Source organism: Hibiscus syriacus, unplaced genomic scaffold (assembly GCF_006381635.1).
Source record: "Hibiscus syriacus cultivar Baekdansim isolate YM2019G1 unplaced genomic scaffold, ASM638163v2 tig00110556_pilon, whole genome shotgun sequence".
In the NCBI taxonomy this organism is placed as follows: Eukaryota; Viridiplantae; Streptophyta; class Magnoliopsida; order Malvales; family Malvaceae; genus Hibiscus; species Hibiscus syriacus.
In genome coordinates this window covers 4877302-4904125 of record NW_024062779.1, presented here as the reverse complement: position 1 = coordinate 4904125, position 26824 = coordinate 4877302, and the positions used below count along the sequence as shown (strand labels likewise).

At 37.0% G+C, this 26824-nt stretch overlaps 3 protein-coding genes across 5 annotated transcripts; 1 reads left to right on the top strand and 2 right to left on the bottom strand.

Moving 5' to 3' along the window:
* Positions 1–144: 144 nt before the first annotated feature.
* On the top strand, positions 145–17058 carry LOC120131751 (squamous cell carcinoma antigen recognized by T-cells 3-like). 3 transcript variants are annotated; one of them, XM_039148678.1, is made up of 14 exons: positions 145–425; positions 539–943; positions 1049–1324; positions 1536–1670; positions 1792–1917; positions 2520–2564; positions 2648–2752; positions 3151–3293; positions 3380–3503; positions 13422–13496; positions 14592–14957; positions 15083–15175; positions 15691–15841; positions 16686–17058. In XM_039148678.1, exons 1-14 carry the CDS (start codon positions 216–218, stop codon positions 16952–16954), a joined length of 2523 nt encoding a protein of 840 aa, XP_039004609.1. In that variant the 5' UTR covers positions 145–215; the 3' UTR covers positions 16955–17058. The 3 variants fall into 3 exon arrangements, with proteins under 3 accessions (XP_039004609.1, XP_039004608.1, XP_039004610.1); XM_039148677.1 differs by having other exon boundaries at positions 15080–15175; XM_039148679.1 differs by lacking the exon at positions 16686–17058 and having other exon boundaries at positions 15080–15237; positions 15691–15824.
* Positions 17059–17976: 918 nt separating this feature from the next.
* On the bottom strand, positions 17977–20682 carry LOC120131527 (potassium channel SKOR-like). Its single transcript, XM_039148507.1, has 4 exons — positions 20586–20682; positions 18928–19222; positions 18380–18515; positions 17977–18237 (listed from the first exon to the last, which is right to left on the bottom strand). Exons 1-4 carry the CDS (start codon positions 20680–20682, stop codon positions 17977–17979), a joined length of 789 nt encoding a protein of 262 aa, XP_039004438.1.
* Positions 20683–21853: 1171 nt separating this feature from the next.
* Positions 21854–26824, bottom strand: LOC120131567 (elongation factor P-like). Its single transcript, XM_039148526.1, has 11 exons — positions 26600–26824; positions 26318–26348; positions 26211–26224; positions 25958–26008; positions 25576–25645; positions 25355–25421; positions 25170–25237; positions 24710–24833; positions 23421–23460; positions 22087–22154; positions 21854–21878 (listed from the first exon to the last, which is right to left on the bottom strand). Exons 1-11 carry the CDS (start codon positions 26744–26746, stop codon positions 21869–21871), a joined length of 690 nt encoding a protein of 229 aa, XP_039004457.1. The 5' UTR covers positions 26747–26824; the 3' UTR covers positions 21854–21868.

The window sequence follows — 26824 nt, the reverse complement described above, 5'->3', positions numbered from 1 at the left end:
TATAATGGTTATATTAACTCAAATTTGAAAATAGTGATCATTTGGAGACAAATCCCATGGTTAGGAGGTCATTTATGTAATTTATCCGTAAAATTATAATAGCTCTATCGGTGGTCCTGATAAAACTGACGCGCCAAAGCCCCCGTCGAGCACCGTCTTAAATTAAAGGAGAAGAAGAGAAAACACAGAAAGAAGAGAAGAGAAAAGAAAAGAAAATGGATGAGTTTGAGAAATCACCAGTTTCCTTGGGTGAAGACACTGGAATGGATGAGAGCGATACTGTTGAAAACCCTAAAACCAGTCAGAAATCCAGCAGCGATTCGGACTCAAGCGATTCGGAAGATGACGCAGATCAGAAAGAGCAGCTCTTAACCCTAGAATACGAACTCTCTACCAATCCTTCCAACTACGATGCACATGTCCAGGTAAGTACTAGTATCCCTTGTTCTCCCTTGTAAAAGTAAACGTAAACATCTTTTCCTATTACTAACAATGCTCGTGTTTCTTGTAATCTTATTTATTTGATTCGGTTTTACAGTACATAAAGCTTTTGAGGAGAAGTGGTGAAATAGAGAAGCTACGGGAAGCAAGGGAAAACATGAGTACGTTGTTTCCACTGAGTCCTGAAATGTGGATGGATTGGGCCAAAGACGAAGCTTCTCTTTCGAATGATTCCAATTGCGAGTCAGTTCAGAAGCTTTATGAAAGAGGCATCTCCGAGTATCTGTCTATCCCCCTCTGGTGTCAGTATCTCAATTATGTGCAAGAACATGATCCAAAAGTGCGTGATTGTTCAGCCGATGGGATTTCAAAGGCAAGAAATCTGTTTGAGCGAGCTGTTACAGCTGCTGCTCTGCATGTTTCTCAAGGCTCTTTAATATGGGATGCATATACCCAATTTGAGAAAGCGATATTACTAACTATTGATCAATCAGACATCCAGGTCTGAGCATGATACCATTTTCTTTATACTTAAATACCTTCTCATAAAGAACATGTTTACCCGTTGGACGCTTGGACTACTGATTATCCATATATATTTTTTCAGGCTAAAGAGAAACAGGTCCAGCGCATACGGAGCATATTCCTTCGTTACTTGTCTATTCCCCTTGCTAACTTGAAGTCTACCCTTCTAGCCTACAAGGCATGGGAGGTGCAGCAGGGAAATTCCCTTGATGCTGAATCCGACAATGATTTAGGGATTTCTTCCAATGTTGCTTCAGCTTACCAGAAGGCAGAGGAGATGTACAATGTCCGTGCACATCTTGAAGAACAGATTACTAGACAGGATGTATCTGAGTCTGAAAGATTTCAACATTATATGGTATATATATCAAACTCTAGAATATTTTTTGTGTGGAGATTCATTTATTCGGTACTATGATGTCAAATTTGGTTTCTTCATGGATGCTTCAAGACATTGTCTCTCCTTTCTTATGAGACTAAAATATTTGTTTTTCCTATTTACCCTATTGTAGCGTAGGCATTAGTGTCACTCTGCCCATTTGAATTGACTAATAATTCATTTGTTGCAGAGCTACTTAGATTTTGAAAAATCCTTTGGGGATCCAGCCCGAGTTCAGATTCTGTACGAGCGTGCCATAACTGACTTTCCTGTATCAAGTGATATTTGGCTTCAATATACTCGCTATCTTGATAAAACCTTGAAGGTTCTTGGTTTTACTTGCTATTATTAAATTAAACATTAAAATTATTGCTTTTACTTGTTACAAGTTATAATTGAGTTTTCCATACTGGACACTTATCTTTCTTTTCCTTCTGTCCTTTTAGGCAGGAAATGTTGTGAAGGATGTTTACTACAGGGCTACGAGAAGCTGTCCCTGGGTTGGAGAACTTTGGGTTCGATATTTGCTGTGTTTGGAGCGTGGCCTTGCTACTGAGAAAGAGATATCTGATGTATGTTGTGTTTTTCAGAGATTATTTCTTCTTCTCTGTCTGGACTACATAATAAAGCATCAAATAGTTGTTCGAAGTTTGATCTTTAGTCATCATTGGAGAACTTATAACTCCTGCATATAATACCTGAATCTTCTTGGCTTGGAGCTTTAGGAAATTCTTAAAAATCAGTTGAACAAGGAAAAATGAGTGCGTTTTTTTTGTGCTGGTCACGAACTGCACAAAGATCTTACTAAGAGCTCGAAAGAAGAATATGGAAATGTCGAGAGCATTTATGCAGGCATATCAAAACAACAGTTCAATTACAAAATCCTGTGTGCTACCCTGTGAGAATGCTTTTGTCACTGTGTTCCTATCATTGTGTTATATAATCTTATTTCTGCATCCTAATATACTGAATGCCATTGCTCTTTCATGGTGGCATTAGAGCTGTTTGATTTCGGCAGTTTGGCTGTAGAACTATTAGTTGTCTATTATAATTTCAGGATTTTTTACAAGGAAATTTCCTTCACTTGTATGTAATGGGAAATGTGTAAAATGCTTTAATTGTATTATGGTTCTATTGATGGCTTTTTAATTGATTTTTTTAAAATTTATTTCAGGCATTTGAGAAGTCCCTCAAATGCACATTTTCAACCCTTGAGGAGGTATGGATTTATTTATTTATCAATTTTTTGAATTCATTTTATATTGTTCATGTGTTGAATACTTTTAATCTCTTTTGTTGTAGTACCTTGATTTGTTTCTCACCCGAGTAGATGGCTTGAGGCGTAGGATTTTATCAGCTAGTGGAGATGATGTGTTGAACTATTCAATGATTAGGGATTCTTTTCAGGTCTGAATGTGCATTTTTTCCATTTCCATGTTTAAAATGAATTTTATGGTTAAGGCAGTGTGATTGACGGTTATCCAACACATTAATGCTACGTTTGGTAGGAGTGTTATTTATTCCTCAAGTTTTAGTACGAGTTAGTAATAAACTAATTTCACTTGGCAATTTTTCACATGATTTGGTTTGAACCAAGAGAAGGAATACATATTGTTTATGTTGAATACTAGTGTTAATGCCTATGTAACCTAACTTAACATAAGTAGTTAAGTACACTGACTTGTTAAGAGTCAATGTAATTGTATGTAAAAGCAGTTTGGAGTTCTTATTCTTCATGATGTATGGGCTAGTAATACATTCCTTTTATATGCTTGTGTTTTACTCTATGTGGCCCTTCTTTTCAGCAAGCGGCAGATTATTTATCACCACACATGAAGAACACTGATGGTTTATTGCGATTGCATGCTTATTGGGCCCATTTAGAGCTGAAATTAGGAAAGGATTTAAATGCAGCTCGTGGTGTTTGGGAGAGCTTGATTAAAAGCTGGTTTGACTGTGCTTGCATGCATAATTCTATAGTTGTTTTAACATCCTGGTGTGTCATGGGTTTTATGAACGTATCTATCTGTGCAGTGGTTCAATGTTGGAAGCATGGAAAAGTTATATAGCAATGGAAAATGAATTAGATCATATAAATGAAGTGAGGGCCATATATAAGAGATGCTACAGCAAAAGATTTAGTGGAACAGGTTCAGAGGTATGTTTTCCATGATTATGTAAATATAATTTGTATTTGTAGGACTTTATCTTCAGATGTTTGCTTTCTTCAGTTTTATGGGTTTGTTAGGGAAACGTGATGTGTTTTCCATTTTTGCAGCAAATATATATGTTTTCTTGCTTTTTTCCATCTTTTCTCTATTGCTACTGTTGACTGCAGTGCTGAAGTGTGAGAATATTTAAGTGTGGAGTAGCATTAAAATGGGATTTTTTTATCACTTTTCATACTTATTGATTAGTTTAACTTGTTTTCTTTTGGGAAAAGGTGTTCAGGATCTCGCAATAAAATGGTAACTTAGGACATCTCTGGGGAATTGTTCCTACTATGGCTTTGGCATGGAGCTAGAAAATTAAGGTTCATTGAGATCAAATGTCCAAAGTGTCAGAATTAAAGGGAATAGTTAATGGAAGTTTTGTGCAGTAGGTGAATTAAAGTATTATGCTAGACTTCTTGTTACAATCGTGTGTTTGTGATTGACTAATCTTATTACATAAATAGAAACCCTAATTTAGAAGGGAAATAAATCGGCTAAATTAAAAGCATAATTAGGAAAATTGAGGAAAGAAATTGATATCCTTCTAAGCTTTAATTAACTAACCCAAATTAATGGCATTCCTTAACATGGATTTGGTGTAATGGAGAGAGCGAGAGTGCAAATATTCTGATGGCATAGATAGAGAGGTCCATGGAGGGGGTACTTGGTCTGCGTTCGTTGATAATCTTAGTAGGAGAGTGAGCAGAAGAGCATTAGGGGAACATTTTAGTTATCATGGCAAAGTCATTAGGGTGTTTATTCCTTTTATTAACAACAGACCGAAATACAAGGATTGTACGTTTGCGTTCGTTCATTTTGCAAGCAAGGAGGATCTGTGCAATGCGGTGGAGAAGATGAATAATGTCAGGGTTGATGGGAGGATAATTTATGTGTCAGTAGCTAAATATGATAAGCTATCTGAGATGAAGAATCGTGAAGGGATTAGAGAGGAGGGCTCCAAAAGGGTAGAAACAGGAGAGTTGAAGGGCAGAAGAATGACTTCTCTAGCACAAGTGACAGAGAAAGTGGAACGGATGAATAGGTTCCTTGATGGAAGAACTTATAAAGACACGGTTGTTGGGATGAAAAAAGTTCCAGAGGGTCATCAAGTAAGCAGTCAAGGGAAAAAGAGGAGAAGAAATCTTTGGAAGTCTTTATCCCGGTGGAAGAGAGATTATGGTTGAAATCTTCACTCACTGACATTTGCAAAGATATTTTCGAAGTAGACTTTGTGCAGAAAGCCTTACGGAATGAGGGCTTCAAAGTTAAGGTGATAAGGGGGGGATTTGCGAAGAATGCGTGTCTTGTAGTGTTTCAGTCGGTTGAAGAGAGAAGAATTGCAATGGAAGAAAAATGGGAAGCTATGTCGCTCTGGTTTGAAATATTGGAGCCGGTTGTGGAGGAGGGGGGCATCCCATTAGCTTATTGTGCGATTTCAATGATTGATGTCCCATTAAATTGTTGGTCGGTCCCGTTCTTCTCTAGTTTAGCATCCATATGGGGCAGTTGCTACTAAGGGTTGAGAGTCCATTTAACATTCCAGAACATATCATCATCAATACGTATGGGAGAAAGTTCATGATCAAAATTAAAGTTGATGGAGGATTTTTTTCCTGAGTTAACAGACATGGAGGAAGAAAAAGTTGCAGAGGAACCATGGGAGGAAAGTTCTTCGGATTGGAGCAATGAAGAAGTGCATAATCGTCAGGAAGAGCACGTGGGATTAAAGGAGTTGTCAGAACCTCAAAATAGGGTTGAGGAATGGGTTAGAAGTTCCCAACAAGGCAAAAACACAAATACCGAGGGGGGTTTGAATTTAAACATAGGTATGGAAAATACGTTTGACCTGTGCAAAGATGTGACAGAGGCAGGTGATGTCTACATCCAGTAGGAAAAGTCAGAAGAAGTTAATGAAGGGAGAGAAAATGAGAAAAGTCTGGGAGGTGCTCCCATTGAGCATGAAAAAGTTGACTGTGAAATTGGGCTTCATAGGGGCCTGGAAATATAGGTGAAGAGTGGGCTGGATCAAGAGGAGGGGAGATTAAGCAAGGACTGTTGTAAAGCTACAGCAGAAAATAATGCTGTGCAGTGTCATACAAAGATGTCTTGCTGTCGAGTAGCATGCAGAAGTGTCATTCGGAGCAAATGGGAATTAGAGATGATAGTTTTGACAGGGGAGGGGGAAGAAGAATATTTGGGAAATACATATTCCTGAAAGTTCAAACTGGGTGAAAAGATCTCTCACAGGTATTGTTAAACTTAATTTCGACCTGGAATTGGTTCAAAGAGCATTGACAAATGAAGGTTTTGAAGTTCAAATTGCAAGCTGGGGGTATATATGGAATGTATGTGTTGTCAAATTTAAATATGAGGAATTGATAGAGGCATGGTTGAGTAAAAGTGAGGAGTTATGGTTTTGGTTCGACCGGTTGGCACCTATGTTGAATGAAGGTGGAGTGCCAATGGCTTATTGTCTGGTTGAGTTGTATGGTGTTCCTCCACTATGTTGGCAAGAGAATTTTCTGGAGAAGTTAGCAGGAAGATGGGGTTCAATGGAGGGTATACACCATTCGAATAAAACTAGGGAAGATCTCACGACGGTAAAAATTTTGCTTAGGGTGGCAAGTCCGTTTGATGTCCCGGAAGTGTTAACTTTAGGATCATATGGAAGATCATTCAAGGTGACTGCTAAGCTGGGATCTACTTCACAGGCTTCAGATTTTTTTCTTGGTAATTCGCCGGAAAAATTTTCGATGAAAAATGCATAGTCAATCACATGACAGAGGAGGAAGATGACATCACACAATTTTCTGACATGTCAGGGCCAGTTCGACTTGAGGAAGCTCGTCAGAAAGTTGATATTTGGATTGATTAGGGAGCGTCTGCTGGGTTTGGTGTAGCAGGTAGAGAATTATAGTTTCTAATAAAAAGCTTGGAAGGGAAAGGTATTAATGGAGTGTCAATTTTTCCAAGTTTGGGGAGTAGTAAAAAGGGAGAATTTGTTGGGCATTAGAAATAAGGAGGAAGGAAAAAGAAGCTCACATGCCTTTAATTGGGGGAATTTTACATGGAGTAGCAACCGGGATTATCCCACTGTTGTCAGACTTGACAGGTTTCTGGTTAGTGTTAGTTTCTCTGCAGCATTTTCTAGTATCACTCAATCGTTATTACCTAAATCTATCTCACTGTTCATAATGCAATAATTCTGGAGAGGGGGGTATACAATTGGGGCAAAAGACCTTTTAGGCTGTTTAGCTATCTTATGTCTGAGGAAGGGTTTGAGGAGAATATTACGGAGTCCATAAAGAAGTTCAGGAAGGACAAGAAAAAAAGCTGGTATTTTGAGTATTCTTAAGAATACAAAGGTCGTTATTAAGAGCTGGTATGGGGATAGGAAACAGTTTCCACGTGATGATATCTCTACTCTAGAAGACAATTCACTAGTTGGAAAATAAGTTTCAGCAAAACCAAATTTCCATCGACTATGGCAGCCCAGCAGAGTTGAGGTTTTTGAGAAATGAGCTTTGGAGACTATACAGAATTGAGGAACAAATCTGGTTCCAAAATTCAAGAGAGAAGTGGGTTAAATATGGAGACCGAAATTCTAAATTTTTTCACACGTGCCACCATTAGGAGGATGAATCCGTTGAATGCTATTAATGTTGAAGGTGAAATTATCAAAGATCCTGTTCTTATCAAGTCAGCTGTTAGAGAGCATTTTTACAAAGCTTACAATTGTAGTTCAATTTTGGAAGTGGAGGATTTTAAGTTGAATTTTTCAAGAATTTCTATGGAGCAGTCTTATGCTAGAAAAGGAGTTTACGGAAGATGAGATTTGGGAAACCATAAACTCGTGTGATAGCAACAAAGCTCCTGGCCCAGATGGGTTGAATATGGGTTTTTTTAAGAAATTTTGGCCCTCTTTGAAAGGTGATATTATGAAATTTTTCCATAATTTTTACTTGGAAAAAGATTGGGAGCATGGCATTAATCAGTCTTTCATTACTCTCATTCCAAAGGGTTCTGATATTGGGGGGCTTGACGATTTCAGACCTATTAGTCTAGTTGAAGGGATGTATAAAATTTTGTCCAAGTGTCTTTCGAGAAGGTTAAGAGGTTGCATTGATGATATTATTAGTGATTCACAATATGCTTTCAATTCGGGTAGACAAATTTTGGATTGTTCTTTTATTGCTAATGAAGGAATTGACTTGTGGAGGAAGAAAGGATTGTGTTTAAGGTAGACTTTAAGAAGGCTTACGATACGATTGTTTGGGATATTCTCTTTAAAGTCATGACTAAAATGGGGTTCGGATCGAAGTGGTGATGCTGGATTCGGAAATGTGTCACAACAGCCTCGGTGTCAGTATTAGTTAATGGAGTTCCTACAGATGAATTTGCTATGGCGAGAGGACTTAGACAGGGGTGTCCTTTGTCTCCGTTGCTGTTTAATTTCGTTGGAGAGTTACTTAACTTACTGCTGTTAAAGGCAGTAACTGCTGGTCTGTTTTCTGGTCTGGTTGTTGGCAAAGATGAGGCTTCTTATAATTTATCTCATCTGCAATTCGCAGATGATCTAATAATTTTCTGCTCTGCATCGAAGACACAGATTCCTAATGTTAAGAGGGTTCTACGGGTTTTCGAAGTAATGTCAGGCCTCAAACTGAATCTTACTAAAAGTAAACTATTTGGTATTAATATCAGTGAGGAAGAGGTATTGCAGTGGGCTAATGCAATTGGATGTTTAGTCGGTCATTTCCCTTAGAAATATTTGGGAATGCCGCTTGGTGTTAAGAGAAATTCTATATTGATGTGGGATCCGGTTGTGCAGAAGTTTTACAAAAAGTTAGTCGGATGGAAGGCGAAGACTCTGTCAATGGCAGGGAGAGTGGTCTTATTGAAGGTTGTTTTGTGCTCTTTACCCATCTATTTCATGTCCTTGTTTAAAATTCCCTCTTCGGTGATTGTTAAACTTAATTCCATCATGGCCAGATTTCTATGGGGAGGAGGGGTAGAGGTAAAAAAAATTCACTGGATTAATTGGTCGACAGTGTGCTCTGCCAAAAATGTTGGGGGTCTTGGTGTTTTGGATCTTAATTATATGAATAGAGCTCTCCTAGGTAAATGGTCGTGGAGGTTTGCTAATGATAGAGAGTCAGTGTGGAAGAAGGTTATCTGCTGTAAGTATAATCTGGATACTAGATCTCTGTTATTCAAGGATAAACTTCTTGCACATGCTTCTTGGATTTGGAAATCGGTAGTTCAAAATCATTTCAAAGAGGATCAGTTTGGAGCTAAGTTTCGAAGTCTGTTCAAAGTACGAGTGGGGAATAGAGAGAGCATCAGTTTTTGGTTTGATAGTTGGGCGCTTGAATCTTACTAAAAGTAAACTATTTGGTATTAATATCAGTGAGGAAGAGGTATTGCAGTGGGCTAATGCAATTGGATGTTTAGTCGGCCATTTCCGTTAGAAATATTTGGGACTGCCGCTTGGTGTTAAGAGAAATTCTATATTGATGTGGGATCCGGTTGTGCAGAAGTTTTACAAAAAGTTAGCCGGATGGAAGGCGAAGACTCTGTCAATGGCAAGGAGAGTGGTCTTATTGAAGGTTGTTTTGTGCTCTTTACCCATCTATTTCATGTCCTTGTTTAAAATTCCCTCTTCGGTGATTGTTAAACTTAATTCCATCATGGCCAGATTTCTATGGGGAGGAGGGGTAGAGGTAAAAAAAATTCACTGGATTAATTGGTCGACAGTGTGCTCTGCCAAAAATGTTGGGGGTCTTGGTGTTTTGGATCTTAATTATATGAATAGAGCAATCCTAGGTAAATGGTCGTGGAGGTTTGCTAATGATAGAGAGTCAGTGTGGAAGAAGGTTATCTGCTGTATGTATAATCTGGATACTAGATCTCTGTTATTCAAGGATAAACTTCCTGCACATGCTTCTTGGATTTAGAAATTGGTAGTTCAAAATCATTTCAAAGAGGATCAGTTTGGACCTAAGTTTCGAAGTCTGTTCAAAGTACGAGTGGGGAATAGAGAGAGCATCAGTTTTTGGTTTGATAGTTGGGCGCTTGATTTCCCTCTTAAAGTAGTTTTCCCGAGACTATTTGTTCTGTCTTTAAACAAGAATGGGAAGCTTAATGAGTTTGGAGAGTTTCGGTCATCAGTTTGGTCTTGGCATGTTCAATTGAGAATAAATCTAAGTGACTGGGATCTGGATCAGTTTTCTGATCTTATGGCGATAATTCACAATATCACTCTTTCCCATGATTTGTCAGATGGGTTGGTTTGGAAAGGGAATAGGGAAGGTATCTATTCTGTCAAGTCCAGTGTGAAGTCTTACTGTCCTGTTTCGACAACAGACTCCTTTTGGATGAGATATATTTGGAGAGGTTTAGTGCCTCCTAGAGTGGAGGTCTTTATGTGGCAGGTGGTGTATAATAGATTGGCAGTAAAGCAAGAATTACAAAGGAGAGGAGTTTCATCTATTGTTGATGTTACATGCCCGTTTTATAAAGCGGAGGTTGAATCTTCAGCACATTTATTTTTCACTTGCACTGTGGCATGGAATCTTTGGAACAAATTTCTAAAAATTTGGGGAGTGTGTTCGGTTATGCAGGACAATGCTCAAAGTTTTATAGTAGCTTGGGAAGAAATGGTTCTTAATTCTAAAATTTGGTCATTTATTCCGGGAGTGGTTCTATGGATGATTCGGAAAACTAGGAATGACATTGTGTTCGATGGGGGAAGGGTAGATCAGATGGAGTTTTTTTTTATGGTAAGATGTAGTTTATCTACTTGGTTCTTAGCTAAATTCAATGACGTGGCTATTCTAAAGGACTCTCTCATTACTGATCCAACTCTTGGGAACTGTTGTTCTAATCCAAGGCTTTCGGTCATCAAAACTGTGTCTCCTTGTCTCCTCCTCCAAAGGGTTATATAAAATTGAACGTCGATGCAGCAGTGAATGGAGATTGGAGGAAAAATGGTGTTGGGGGCATTCTAAGAGTTGAGGATGGCTCGGTGATGGGTTCTTTCCAAGAGGCAGCTGGTCTAGATCCACCTCTGTTGATTGAGATTATGGCAATAAAGAAGGGCTTATCTTTCTTCGCTTTGATTCATCAGAGGTTTAAAGAACGCTTAATTGTTGAATCATACAGTAAACTAGCAGTGGAGTGGGTCAAAAATTATGATTGTTGTCCTAATGTCTACAGAGCCTTTGTGAAAGACATTGTTGTTTTGTTAAGAGATCTTAATGGTATTACTAGATGGGTTCCTAGATCAGCCAATGTTGAGGCTGATAGCTTAGCTAAAGCTGGTATTGGCTAGTTACACAGCTTTCTTTTAGGCTTTACTTAGGATTTGGGTTGATTATTGTAAAGGGTATGTTTGGTTTTTAAACATTATGTATCTTTCGGTTTTTAATGAATTAAGGCACTCTTTTCCTCCTTTCGCTGATTAAGGAGCACTTTGTGCACCATTAATCATGAAGGAGGTTTTTAACGAGGCTTACCTTATAAAAAAAAAGAGTTATGAAGAAGATGTTATAGCTCATGAAAAAATCCCTATTCTGGTTATTAATCCAGATCAACTACAGGACTGGAAATTATTGAAAGGAGTCTTGTATTTCAAAAATAGGATTTATGTGGGCAGCAAAGGGGACCTTAGGCAGAATATAATTGTGGCTTTGCATGATTCACCACAAGGAGGTCACTCAGGTATTCAAGCTACTTATCAAAAAATTAAGTCTTATTTTTTCTGGCCAATAATGAAAGTTCTAATTCAGGAGCATATACAACAGTGATGTGTGTCAAAGGACTAAAACATAGCATATTTCTAAGCCAGGCTTGTTACAGCCTATTCCAGTCCCAAACAATGCTTGGGAAGTGATTTTTTTTTATAGAAGTTGGAGGTCTCATTAAAAACTCCCTTAATATTCTTCCACATACTTAGAATTATGTTGAAGAACATTAGAAGGGAGAAAAGAGTGCCTCATATTTTATTAAATAGAAGACAAAGTACATGTGGTAACACCGATCCCTCATACGAGAATATACACCAATACAAACCACATCACCTAGAAATCTTACATCGTCAAACAAAAAGCCCCTAAAACAATAACCCCACTTGTAAAATATACCTCAAGATGTAAGAAAACATAGCAAAATAAAAACCAACAATTACAACCACAAACTTAAAAACGCCTCTGAATACAGCTGCCGAACAATCACAATCTAATTGGAGGATCAAGTTCTAAAGAAATATCGCAATCTTCAGGGACCCAAGAATTAGGTTTGAAGTAAGGATCAACTTCATGCACCAAGTATAATTGCATTTTGGTGGTGATTGATAAATTCACTAAGTATGCTCATTTTATGCCACTATCTCATCCCTATACAGTACTGGAAGTTGCTAGAGTTTATCTTGATCAGGTTTATAAGTTACATGGTCCTCCTAAAGTGGCTATTTCTGATAGGGATAAGTCTTTCATTAGTATGTTTTGGCAGGAATTAATGAAGCAATTGGGTTTCACTACATTATTTAGTATTGCCTATCATCCCGAGACAGATGGCCAGACAGAGAGATTGAATCAATGTTTAGAACAGTATTTGGGGTGTATGTGTTTTTTGAAACCTAAGACTTGGTCTAAATGGTTACCTCAGGCTGAGTGGTGGTACAATACTAACTACAGGGACATGGACAACAGACTCTAGGGTGGAGGCAGTACAGGATGTCATGCAACACAAGGAATAGTTAAATTCATTATTAAGAGAGCAATTACTTAAAGCTACCAATAGAATGAAGCAGTTGAGTGACAAATATAGAATAGACAGGGAATTTCAAATCGGCGATGAAGTTTACCTGAAGCTCCAGCCATACAGACAAACATCACTGGCCCTGAGAAGAAATTTGAAACTTGCTGCCGATATTTTGGACCCTACAAAATTCAAAACAGAATTGGTCAGGTTGCTTATAAATTAGAACTCCCTGCAAATTCAAAAATTCATCCAGTCTTCCACGTGAGTTTACTTGAGAAGAAAGTAGGGAAAAAGGGACTTATCTCGATCGATCCTCCAGAGGTAGCGTCGGATGGACAATTGAAGATTTACCCAGCCCTTGTTTTGGATCAACGAGTGATTACAAGACATAATCGAGCAGTCATTCAATTGCTCATTCAGTGGACGAATATGGGACCAACAGAGGCAACTTGGGAGGATTATACAGTATTGCGACAACAATTTCCTCAATTCGATCCTTGGGGACAAGAATCTTCTGGAGGAGGGGTATTGTTATGATGGCAGGGAAGTTAGGGTTTGAGCGTGGTGATTTGGGGGAAATTTCGAAGAGAATATTGGGAGGCAACAGTAGAAATTGGGGGAAGAATCGAATGAATTTAGGGATTGAAAAGGGGGCTAGGGATTGATGTCTATCTGAAGAATTGGGAATCGAAGTGAAGATTAAGGGATGCGGCTGAGGGTATATGCGGGGTGTGTTAGTGGGTTTATTATGATAACCCAATTTTAATTACTGTTGGGCTTATAAGTTGGGTTGGAGTCTGTTAGAACAGTATTAGGAGAGAAGTTGGAATGGTGAGTCAGCAGGGGGCGGTTATTTTGTTAGAGATGTTGTTTTGACAGCTGGTAATGTATATATATAATTTGTACCGATTCTTTAAAGGATTATCTTATGAATGAAAGCCATTTTCTGTACCTAAATCTATCTATTTCTGAAATCCCTAAATTTCTTCTATATTCTCATCCTAAATCATAACACTGTACTCCTGAATTATCTTCAATTGCTCTATCAATATCCTGTAAATTAGATGATATATTCCTTCCTAAAAAACAAAATCATTCAGGACATCTGCCATTCTTGGTTGCGCTTTGAGAGGGAATTTGGAACACTAGAAGATCTCGATCATGCTGATAAAAAGGTACTAATTTACTATTTTTCCCAGTTCTGCTGTTTACGTTCTTTTGCTTCAGATAGTTAATAACGCCATTCCTTTTATGATTGTGAAACTCTGCTTCCTTGTATATGGGTTGAAATCAAGTCAATAAATACATATGACACGGTAGGAAAAATAGATTCTGGAACATGTCAGGTATTTTGTATTTTGGCTAACAACCTTTGTTATTTTACATCACGGCTGTTTTGAAAAGAATAGGTAGTTTACTCAACAAAGAAGCAAATATTGTGTTACTTTTTTTTTGATAAGAAAATATTGTGTTACTTCATCTTCTAAAAAACTAAAAGGATGCTTTTGGTTGAGTAAAAGTGGAACTCCTGAATCAACTGCTGTCACAATCAATTGCCCTAATACTGCTTTACTGATCATCATGTCTACTACCATTTATAGTCTTGTTTACTTTCTAAAGCTGTTATCCTGATTATCCATGGATACTATTTTTTTATTGCAATCACTATTCTTTGACTAGGTGGGTGATTTATCATCAGGTGTGAAAAGAATGATAGATCCGGTTAATTTTGTTATGCTATCATTAGTAATTAAATGTTGCAAAACATGGTTATATTATCAATGAAATTTTCTACTATTTAGTCTTGAACAACAGTATTTTATTTACATTATTGTGTTTCAGGGGGATGTTTAACAAAGATACACTATGCCTTTTAAATATTTTTCATTGGCTTTAATGATTGAGAAGTTATTAGACCTATATGTTTTCAGTACTTTTTCCTCCTTTTAATTTGATGTCATAAGTTAGTAATGTTTACTTGATATACCCCGGTCCCGGTTTTGTCAGTTTGTGAGTTATGCTCTTGAAGCTTCATGATTAGTTAATCCAAATCTATGCAAGTATTAAAGTACTCTTTCTGCTGCCTTTATGAAACTACCTATCTTGCATCTAAATAAGGCATTTTAGTGCATTTTAACATCCTTTGGTAGTGCCGATTGTATATCTTCACAATATTTTATTGAAAAGAAAAAGTGTAATCTGGTTGATGAATAGCCCTGCCTGCGTTTATCAAAGTTAGAATTACTCTTGTTTTCCATTCCATTTCTCAGGTTACTCCTCGTCTTGAGGAGCTACAATTGTTTAGGTTACAGCAGGAATCTAAATGTTTCACTAGAGCAACAGATCATAGAGAGCTGACCCTTAAGAACACAGCTCGTGAGAAGAGGAAATCAGGTTCAAGTGCAATTGATGATCAGTCTCCAGCAAAGCAGCAAAAATATAATTCTCAAAATAAGAAATTGCACGAGAAAGAGAACACTCAAGGGCTGAACTTAGCAGAAGTGAAGGATGGGGAAGAGAAAAAAGGCAAGGCTGAGGAACAAGTAAATGAGAAGCAGATGAAAAACACTAATCCTACTAAATCCAGGGTATATACAGATCAGTGCACTGCATTTGTATCAAATATGAGCATTACGGTAAGTGGAACACTTTATGCTGCTCTTCATCTGCTTTTTCTTCTTTCAGATTAACGTATAGATTTTCCTTTTCCTCGTATTGTTTTCCATCAGATGATGACAAGTTTATATTTTTTGGATAGCAGGCGAAAGATGAAGATCTACGTCAATTCTTTAGTGATGTTGGTGGGGTCTCTGCAATTCGAATTCTGCTTGACAAGTTCACTGGCAAATCAAGGGTCTCTCTCTCTCTCTCTCTCTCTCTCTAACCCTGACTGTGTGTACTTGCGCACACATGCAGGTGCTTTGTCATTTTTGTTTTGTTTTTACTGAACATGCTACAATAGAAATGGGAAACTGGCCGCATAAGTACTTTTAGAAGTCATTCTGGCATTCAGGCTGGAATTCTATATCGTGAGCTTTCTTTAGTATAGATTGTATTGGACAGTTATATGAGCAATTTTTAATGTCTCCTTTGGTAGATTAGTCCATGGCACACTCGGTTTATGGTGACATGAAATATGTTTAGATAAATGTTGAAAGAAGAAAAATATGCAACAGGTACATCCACATTTGTATGTAAAATTGCTGAACTAAAAATTTAGTGGTTAGTGTTTAGAGCTCGAGTTAATGGAAATAACAAAAAGCCCCCAGGTCTGGTTCCTATTTCCTAATTTGGGTCAAATTCAAATAAGGAATGAATTTGAAGCTATCTATCAGTAATGATGTTTTAGGCCTTTATTGAATTTTGAAGGGACTGGCATATGTGGATTTTGAGGATGAAGAACACCTTGCTGCAGCTGTAGCGAAGAACAAGCAAATGTTGCTTGGAAAGAAATTGAGTATTGCACGGTCAAATCCAAAGCAACGCAAGAGAGAATCTTTTTCTCGTACTGCACCTGGTGGTAAGCTAAGGGTTATGAATTTTATTCTTTCCGGCTGTCCTTGGACCACTTTCTTCTCCATATATTTCTTTTACAGTTACAACCATGCACTGGTGCATTTACCTCTCAAGTTTTTTGATACTGATGCCTAATTTTTTAGGATGTATATTACAAACCTTGTCACTGTGCACTGTGTTGTATGCACAAACATTTATATTTGAAATTTAGAGTCCTGAAGAGTTGTCTGCTAGTTAAACATTGAAAATAAAATTTCTAGTAGGAAAGATGCACTGAGAGGAAGAGGAAGAAGGGTTGAAAGTGAAACATGTTATTACACGTCTTAGTCATGTTGAGCTGATTCAGATTGCAACTCTTTTCTTTTGAATCTTAGTATTAATATGGGGAGGGATTGTCTTATACCTTCCTTTTCTCTTGTTTCCCTTTTTGTGTTGACAATAGAGGGGACTGAGATGTGCTTAATATTCTATAGAAACAAAAAAGAAACAAGTCCTTGAATAATTGTAAAAACTCCCTCCATATTTGAAAGATAGGGGATTTTTTTCTCCTTGACAGAGAAGCTACTGCTAGGTTGACTACAAATGAGACAGAGTTGCACTATTGAGTTTCTAGGACTAGGCTTGGTGAAACCATTAGCACACTAATATGTGTGTGTGTGGTTGTGTCGGAGACATGTTCAGACATGAGGGGGTATGGTTCTCTAAATATATGAAAAAAACTTGGAAAAACTCGAGTACAACCCGTGTCTGGATAACATAGCTCACGCTTTGCTTTTGTTTTCATTCTAGTTTTACAATTATACAAGTTTGCTTGGTTAGATTCTAATGTGTTCAAACTGAAATTGCAGACGATGCTAGCAGCCAAGGTGGAAGGCATGGGAGTTCTGTATCTAAAGAATCTGGTGAAAACTCGCAGGGATCTAGAGCATCTCGTGTACCACAATCCACTGGTCGTAAGCTTGACGATAACTTCGAACTCAAGGGGAAGAACACATTTGCGGTGCCAAGAAATGTTAAAGCACTTGGATGGACTGCTAACAAATCAGGAACCAGGACAGAGGAAGATGAGAAGCCAAAATCAAATGATGAGTTCAGAAAAATGTTCATGAAAAGCTGAGGTTCATTCTCCAGTTTCTGTTTAAGGTCATGCTTAGAATGTTATCCTTGTACAAATTTTAGTAGTAAATTACCAATTTTTGCGATAAATTATTTGTGGCCTTTATGAACCTATGTATGGTGATATGTCTGGTCAAGGCTGCTAGACCTTCTCAATGGCGTATAAATTGATAGGATTACATTTGGTTCTCAATGTCTTATGGCGCAGCCTATCCTTGGTAATGGTTGTATATGATTTGTCTTTATTGTTAACACCATTTTGTAAGTCTGTGTACTGCGTCGGAGAAAAACATTTTTGCAGCAAAGTTTGGGGAATTTGCGCCAGATATCCAACTTTCTGGAGGAACTGAAGTGGCGTTGCTTTGCAATCATCTTTCTGTTTTGTGTAACTAAAAATTAAATCCCGTGGTCTTAAAAGAAATTAAAGTCTAATATTGTAATTAAAATTCATCCCTTTTTACCCATAATCTCCAATTTCGCTCCCCGTATCTTTAAATGGTAAATATAATATAAGCTATTGATTTTTTTATGAAATAAATTTTATGCGGTTTTATTGAGGTAAACACGTACAAAAAGCCGTTAAAAATCGTTTTACACCTAAATGGAGTAAAAAGAGTACACCATAACTATTGGCTTTAAAAAATCGTCTTATACCTAAATAGATGAAAAAGAGTACATCATAACTACGGGAACATCCGATACATGTCCTTCCAATAAAAATACAAAGTCGACATAACGAAGACCAACTGTAAACATTACTGAATAGAGCACAAAATACCAACCAGCTATTGATTTCTTTAATCCATAAAAATAAATAAATAAAAGCAGTATAGGAACGGAAGGTACTAGAAATATTAAGATTTGAATATCAGATAGTTTGGATGTGAGGGTGAATCCCGGGAGATGCAAATTTATTAAAGGCAAAATCATATTTACAAGTGGAGCTGGACAGGGACGCGGTACAAGAACAAAGCAGTGACATTGTTACAAGCTCCATCACAATAAACGAACCTATGTTACCAACTACCGTGTTTCACTGATCAAATACAGCTTTTGTCCATCATTAATCAAGTCTGCATCAAGAATTTTACCTCCATCTTCAGACAATATACAAGAAGCACCTGCAACGTCTAGCTGCTCGGCAGCGGTTGTAATAAGCGCTTCCACCGTTCGAGGGATCCATAACACAATGCCAGGTCTCCTCCGTTCTTGGGCATCCCAAGGGTGGAAAGGAAAAACCGTGCACTTCTTCGGGTGTATTTCATCTGGTATTACCGACAAATTCTATCATTAGTGCACAAACGGAGATTACTTGCCACTGAAGAAACTAATGGGTAAATGTAGATGCAACAATAAAAGCAAAGGTGTGATCAGTAAATGACATTGGTCGTGTGAATTGTGAAATGCAAATAGAATGTGGTCTCACAGGTCCAGCAATACCTGTGATTTCTTTCGAACAATAAGGGAATTCTGATAACTGAGTAGATTTTGCATCTTCCAGTAGCTCGATCAAATTCTTGTTGCCACACATTCGGCCTTCATCAAGTGGAGTGTTTCCCCATCTGCACATGAAGGCATAATTGTTGAAAAAACTCGTCATACTGAAGTAATGCAAATGTCTGACATAAGAAGAAGAAAAATAAGAATCGGAGTTATGAAGTTAAGAGCACAACATTTCAGTAAACCTATTAAAGAAAATGCAGCAGAAATACCAGAAAAGAGACAACTAACTGAAATAAGGCAATCAGAAACATATACTGGTGATTAGTATCCTAGAAAATTATGCACACAATGGGAATTTCGCATGTGATATGCCTGATTCTGAAGTATTCATATGCAAATATTGTAAGCAACTATATTGTGATATTTTAACTGCTGATCCAAATCCAGTTACAAACTAGACAGCATAGCTAGAAGCAAATAACCTTATGATCGCGTTCATAAAACTAAGTGAAATCAATGTCCCAAATGTACCTGTCTTCGGTAAAAACACTATCCCCAGACTCTATCAAAAGCTTTGCCATCAAATATAAGCCCTCAGAAGCAGCTACATGAAGTGGGGTTCGATGGTCATAATCTCTGGAGTTAGGATCAACTCCGTTAGACAAAAGCCTTTTCAAAATGTCTGAATCCCCTTTCGAAACTGCTGTGCACAGAAAACTACCAGCATCATCTATGTTTAAGGAAGCTCCTTCTTTAACTAGCAAAGCAGCAACGATGTCTTGTTCATTTTTTATGGCTTCAAGCAAGGGTGTATTCCCAAACTTATCTATACAAAAATAAATTATTATCACAACAGTAGGTCAAATGATAAAGATTACAGTTTTAATTAACTAAAGTAACATTTTAAAATGTTTATAAAAGATAATTACCTTTAATAATGATATCTACTGAATGCTGAATAAGGAAAGTTGCAATATCTCATATCCTTTCAATGCAGCAAGATGCTATTCAAAATAAACATTTGGTTTCAGATAAGAGCTTTCTTTCTCCCAATCGTCATTTATAATGTGTAGCTAAAGAGCAGTAAAATTTATGGAATTGATTTGAACCCCAATTGTAACCGAGAGTTCTGAGGATTTTATGGCATGTCAGAATGACAAACCTTCTTAAGGACGATAAGAAGCGCAGTACACGGAGAAAAGTCAGTGGACGTGAATATTTATGACCGAGGGAACTCATTTTAGCTATTTCCAAAAGAAGTAATAAATTTTGAGTTTTAAATTGCAATGAAACGTGCTTTTCTGATGCTTTTATGATTTTACCAAGTTTTTCATCTGTTTTGATCTTCATTACTCGTGCAAGTATATGATTTCCTTTAGAATTAAAGAATGATATAAAAGAAAACAAAAAATTAGTTAAAAATATATAAAATCATTAATAAAAAATTTAAAATTTAACTCAATTTGCATGTCAGTATACGTCAGTATTGTTGAGGGCCTCCATAAGAGTTTCCTGTGGTTTTATCCCGCTCAGGCATAGTTCACCATCTTTCAGGTCCCGAAAGACATGCTCTCACTAGAACCCTTCTTAGAAGATCAAGGTTGGTCGACGGTGCACCCGTGAAAGATTCCGCCAATCAACTTTCTTGCTCCTTACGAGTTTTCTACCCATTGACTCGCACACATGTCAGACTCATTGGTCTCTCGTTCGGCGTGCTTCGATATTAATGGGCTCAGGACGTCGACCTGCAGGCTCCTCATTCGACCCGTCTTGAAACACGGACCAATGAGTCTGACAAGTGACCATTTTAATTATATTCATTGAAATATAATATATTTATATTTAAATTGGATATCGGTTGATCTCATGTTAAATGTTTAATATGTGATATCAAAACTATAACTTGTTTTATTTTTCTATTTAGACGTGACCATTTTTTATGTAGTTTTATCAGACCATTCTGTCTGTTGTATTTGTCGGGGGCCAAATTTTAATATACTAGCCCCATTCTTGGGGACCGTCCTTCGGAATGACGCTGGTTAAACCAAAAAGGTTGAATAAGTTCTTCAGTGGCAACCTGAATGACTGGATTAGAATTAACCTAAAATATTCAAGCTACTTCAGAAAGGATGAAACTTGCTCTTTGGCTCCATTATTTGGTGTTTACGCGGTATAGTCCTCCACACAACCTTTTCTCAAGTAAAGGTGAAGTGCTGTTGTGGCAACGGTCATAAAATTTGAAACTCTTGTAAAAAGGAAATCTAAAATCCGCTTCTTGAAGCGCATTTTTCTTATGAATAAACGACGCGTTAAAAGCAGTGTAATTATTTCAGCATTGGCAAACTCTGTTCTGGAAATGAAAACCGTGAAATGTTTAAAGCTGTGAGGAAACTCGAATTCTGGTCGAAAAAGAGGAAGTCCATTGCCCCTCGGCCTTCATCTTCATTCGCTCCCTCCTATTGCCATAGCTGTTACTCTAGCGCCTCAGTGCATTCCTTCCATTATTATCAAAGCAGCTACTTGAGCTCCTCAATGCAGCCTTCGGCGCCACCGTTACCACCATGGCTCCAGGATGAGTTTCCAACGCCAGAGAAGGTTGAGCCATTCCCTGAATTTTCGTCTCCAGCACAACACCCCACACAAGATATTGAATCAGACCTCATGTTCACTCCAGCATCTCCATCCTGCCAGCAATACATGGATCCAAATCCCGTCTATGGCTTGCCTCTAGTGCAGCAGAAGGTAGAAGAGAGATATCAGGTGGGTTTTAATGGATGTGTGACTGATTTTAGCCTCCATCTATTCCGATGTCTCTGTCCATGTTTCCACATCAGAGAAGTTCACGAGAGAATTATGAAGCCCTCAAATGTCTTATTATCACAGTAAAGGGTCTTCCTATTAATAGTAGTACCAATAAGTGTTTGTTATCAAAGTCGTGATTCTCTTCTTCTTCTTTTCTTTTTTCTGTAGCGGAGAATCAGATGTCATTCATGATCCTAGCCATGCCGCTTCATGTGAATAACAAACTTATCCAGGGTTAAAATGAACTTTAAAACAAACTAAGAATATATGGAAAGTGAAAACAGGGAGAGGGAAATATGAGAGTTCAACAGAAGACGAAGAGCATAGAAGCACGTTGGTGACAAAAATGTGCATAGAAGACGTTATTGCTTGTCACTCCTGTTTTACTCATTTTGGTTCAACTATGTTATCCGATGCGGCACTTTTACTCAACACTCTTACAACTTCTATAGGTTTTTCCAAGAAAAACATTTCAAAATATTCTCCAAAATATATTTTTATTGATTTAATCCTTTAAAATGAAAAAGAAAAACATGCTGCTCCTACAGTCCGAAGCATAACAACTTCATAGAGGCCAACCAAATTTCAGATAAAAATAAAAAATCTGGAATAAATATGGTTGCTAGACTAAAGCACATCGCCAATTTCAAAACCTTCCCCGGAAAATGTATTAGTTCGCCCTGAAAAATGGAGACAGAAAAGGGGGGGGGGGAAGTTAAAAGCCAGAAGCAAGCAGATAAAACATTCCCGACATACAAAATGTTCCACCCTTAAATGAAAATAGCAAAATGTTCTCTAAAAGCAACCAAATGTCCACAAAGACTCAAATGAGATACAAAGAAAGTAGGTGATGCAATTTATCATAGGAGAAAGTGTAGTGAAATGTACCTGCCAAGGTAAGAATCATCTTCAGTATTGATAATTATTTGTTCACCTGTATCAAGATAGGGTGGTACCTGAGGAAAATGACAATTCAGAACACTATAGAATTCTATAAGCACAAGGTTAAAGAAAGCTCTTCACTACATGCTCTACAACAATTAAGCAATAACATCTGTGCATATTGTCCAAGTGATGAAAGATGGAAATATCCTAGTTGAAGGATTAAGACATTAAGTTTTTAGGACCTTTTTATACATATTTTATAGATTAGATTTAAATCTTTGCATACATCTAAGCTATTTTAGATCAGTAAGGTTATTTTGTAGGATCTTACTTCTTTTTCAAGTCTTAGAGTTTTGGGGTTATAATTGGTATTTTCAATTTTACTAAGGTTTGTGCCGAGTTATTATTAGTCTTGCACTAAATGTTGTTTTGATATGACAAAAACTCCAATGCTATGTTTTACCCTCCTTTAACTATTTGAGTATTCAATACCGACATGAGACCATGAGAAAATCATGCATATTGGCTAACAAAAAAGGAGAAATATTGGAATATTTTGTAGTATAAATTAGATTACTTTTTAGAGTTTATTTTATAATCATACATCTTAAGCTTATTTTATATTGTGTCTCCCTTTACTTAGGTGAGCACTTTTTTGGCACCTTGGATTAGTGCCTAAAGTCGTCCGACGCCCTAGACAGCACTAATGAAGACAATGGTGTGGTACAAAAGAAATTATAACTTTTTTCTTTTTCATCTTCAGGACAATGTTGGGGGTACGTGTACAGAGATCGGTTAAGCATTGTTTCAAATGTAATTTCGTGATATTCAGGTTCGGAAACACTCCTTGAGATTCTAATTTGGGTTTTTTGAGCTATGAATAGCTCATCTTGGAAATTGCTTGATGGAGGTTGTTAACTTTATTGGTTTAATGAAGTTAGGCTTAGTAATCTTTGACGAGGATTGTCAAGGTAAAGGATGTAGGTTTAGGAGGGCTGGACCACTCTAAATTGCTAGCGCAGTCAACTTCTCTCAACCAATTCATATTTGGTCATTTGGTGAACTCTTCCATTTGGTTTAAGGATCAAAGTATAATGGTTTTTAAGTGCCGTTCATCCTCCTCTTGCAATGCCCACCAAGGACCAACAACAATATGCTATTGGTGTTTTGTCCTTTAAGCTTCACCAATACAGAATTAAAACCCTCAACTCCCACTTCACTACAGTTCTACTATACTGAATATATAGCAATCTACATGCACAGCGAAGTGAAATGCCTAGAAGTAATTTTTTTTAACAGATTTAACTACACAGAAAAGAACTGCATGTTTGACTTACTTGAACAGTAAGGCCATTGTCCAGCAAAGCTTTTTTGAACCTGCACCATTGAGAAGTATAAAGACAAAATCTTGAAGTCCAAAAGTCTACAAGAGGTCTAGGAAGTGGCATTCTTTGACAGAGATTATTGCCATTTTAACAAAACTTACTATGATGTCAAAATGCAGTGACATTACATTTTGAATTATCAGAAGCAATCATTTACTAATTTTTCAATGAAGTAAACCAAGGGGAAAAACAAATACAAAAAGAAAAGGATAAGTAACAATATTATCATACTCAACCACAAATTCTATGAACAAGTCTAAGGTTGCAACTTTCAAATGCAAATACCGTTTGGGTTGAGAAAAAAAAATCAAACTATAAATGCCTTTGAGAGCAAGAGAGAGGTTGTTAGAGCTGTTGTTGAAAATAATTTTATTTGCATCAATCTACTGTGACAACTGCTATCTCTTCATATCAATAGGTAGAGAGTGTATGCGTTGCAATAAAGGGACACTTGGTTGGATGCTAAAATCTTTTAGGTGCATGACTTTGAAGCTTTTAAAGTCCCCTGCTCAAAAGCAAATTCATTCAAAATCATTCCAAAAATTGTGGTTGTTTTAGTCTATATGGTTGTAGGTGTTGCTTTTAATTTGTATTATGTTCTGTTGCGCTGTTTTATTCCTACTGCTGGTGGTGTAATTAGATGTAAGGTGATTAGACTGTGGCTTTGGATGAGGTTATATGAGGTTAAGGTGTATACTGTAATGGTGTACATCACCATGAGAGGATATTCCGTGGTGTCTTTTGTATCGGGTATTTTATCAATAAAATTTGAGGTACTCTTTTCTTCCTTCCAATGTTCGTTAACATACCTTTAGTATGTGAACGAATACGAAGGGAGTTTTTAATGAGACCTCCAACTTCTATAAAAAAAAATCATTCCAAAAACTATGAATTTGGTTTTTGTCATAATCCAACTAATAGAATAGTCATAAATGTATTAAGTTGAAGGAAAAGAAAAGCTCATAACATGCAAGTAAAAGAAAATTCCACTGGTCCTTTATAATACTTGTGAACAAGATAAACCATGTAGGTATAGCTAGCATTAGTGTTTGAATATCTAGAGTGATCTTTTCAGCAGCATCCAGCATGTCAAATAGATTATTTCTATAATAACCGAAGCAAGTTCATGCAAGAATAATGAAGAATCGTTTCTCAAAGGATGTAGGTATAAACGGTTTAACAAAATGACAGATAGTAATATAGTTAAGGGCAAATGAGCATTAACTTGCTAAAATACATACCGAGGGGTGGCTGAAACCCCCTTCATTGGAGTTTGTGTCTCATTAATAGTACATGTCACTCGTTTTGGAACTGCTGCAGTCAATGGTCTTCCATCATATAACTGTAGTCTAACTTTCATTTCCTCTGTTATGAACGAAATAATATTGAGACGACACAAGATTACAAGTTAAATCCTGGAACCTAACAACCATAGATCATGAACTGAAATTGTGATAAAAGAAAAGGGCTACCTATCAACAGTAGAGGTGAACGAAAGAAATCCACAACCATACTTCAAGAAAAGAAGGAAAATTTATAAAAACACTAGGGCTTAATGCTTTGAACAAGTGGAGCACACAGGTAACAGCCTCCAAAGGTGTTTAGGATGCATGCTAAAACTAGTTACAGAAGGTAAATTAAAATTACTTCCAGCGGACCAAGTACATAACCAATGAACAAACCAGTCTTAATTTTATCAACCTTTTAGGTAAGCAGCAGACTTGCCAAATAAGTCCAATGGTACTTGCAGTTGGTCAAATGTCTCGGGCCTAAAAAACAATATAAAAAAATAGAACACATTGATTTTGCAGAAATTTTCCTTCAGTTTAAAAGTAAAATATTTTCTGAAAGTCTTAAAAATGATGGCAAAAACAAATTAAACTCACTCAATCAGAAACGCAGTATTATTTTCTGTGTACAAACATGTGAAAGACCTCTCCTCAACAAATACTCCTGCAACAAATAATAAGGCATTAACCTAACACAGACAAATAATAACCTTAAGTCGCATCTAAATGCCAAGACAAATGCAATACCAGAACCATATTCCAAAAATCCTTAAAATTAAGCCAATTGGGTAAAAAATTCAATAAGTTATGATGCATACTTTCAACAGTTTCTTCAGGGCCGAACCGGAAACTTACTTTGTTTCCATTGTCAACATCACGAAGCTCCATCTATAGTTTTTAGGGAAAAGAAAAAAGAAAATAAGAGATTGACAGTATGAATCTTTAGAAAATAATCAAACAAAAGTTTTATACTGAAAAAGGTACACCAGACATATTTTTCACAATTTTATTAATATATTATACATTGTTCTCTTAATTTTTGTTGAGTTTCGGCAATTTCTTCTAGTTGCTCCTTTCATTATATATGTTTCGTCACTATAACAGGGTAACTATGCATTGTGGAAACAGGTTAAATAAAAAAAGCACCTATATTCTGATAAGCACGGACTGAAAAAAAATCAGATGCCTAAAGAAGCTAACCTGCATCAATGCACCTCCTCTTCCTCGCTGCTTATGCTCTGATTCTACTATCTACAAACAAGTTATATAACAAATGATAAGCAACAGCGTAACCTAAAAACAAATCTTAAAGCAACATCCAAGAAATAACCATTATTATGCTTCTCAACGAAAGATTAGATCCGACATTCAAATCCCCTCTGCCCTTGGAATTCCTCTTATGAAAGAAAACGTAGAAAACAAATCTTTAAGGGCACGGAATGCGAACAAGTACCTGGTAGACTCGTCCTGAGGCATTCGTAGAATAAAAGCAGCATCAGTTAATGTATTAAAAATAAGGTAAAAATAAATAAATTTTGGATTATGACGTTAAAAGCTAACCTGATTTTTCAATTACATTCCCAGGCCTTAGCTGCAGTACGAGTAATCACAGTTCACAAACAAAAACTTTCATATTAACAAAATCAAAAAAAAAATATCCCCCTCTCTTCCGGTTAAAGACCAAAAAAAAAATCTTCCTCTACAAAATGGAAGTCGTAAAGCGAAATTGCATAGAACATGCGAAACCATACTGAAGAAAGCAAAAAACAGATTCAATGAGTGAAGCGTGAAGATGGGGATGGAGATCTAATTGAAGTTCGCGAAAAGGTAACAATGATTTACATGGATGGCATTAACTTTGACGCCGCGATGTTGAGAGGCAGACCACCAGGGAGAGCTGCTAGGCAGAGAGTGGGTGGAAGCATTGGAACTGAAGACGGTGGACAGAGATGGAGACAGTCTCTTAACAAGTTGAACTCCCTTCTTCATCGTAACCTGCTGCTCCAGCTACTTGGCTTCTGGGATTATGCATAAGCAGCAGGTTTCTGATACTATATTTTATTTATT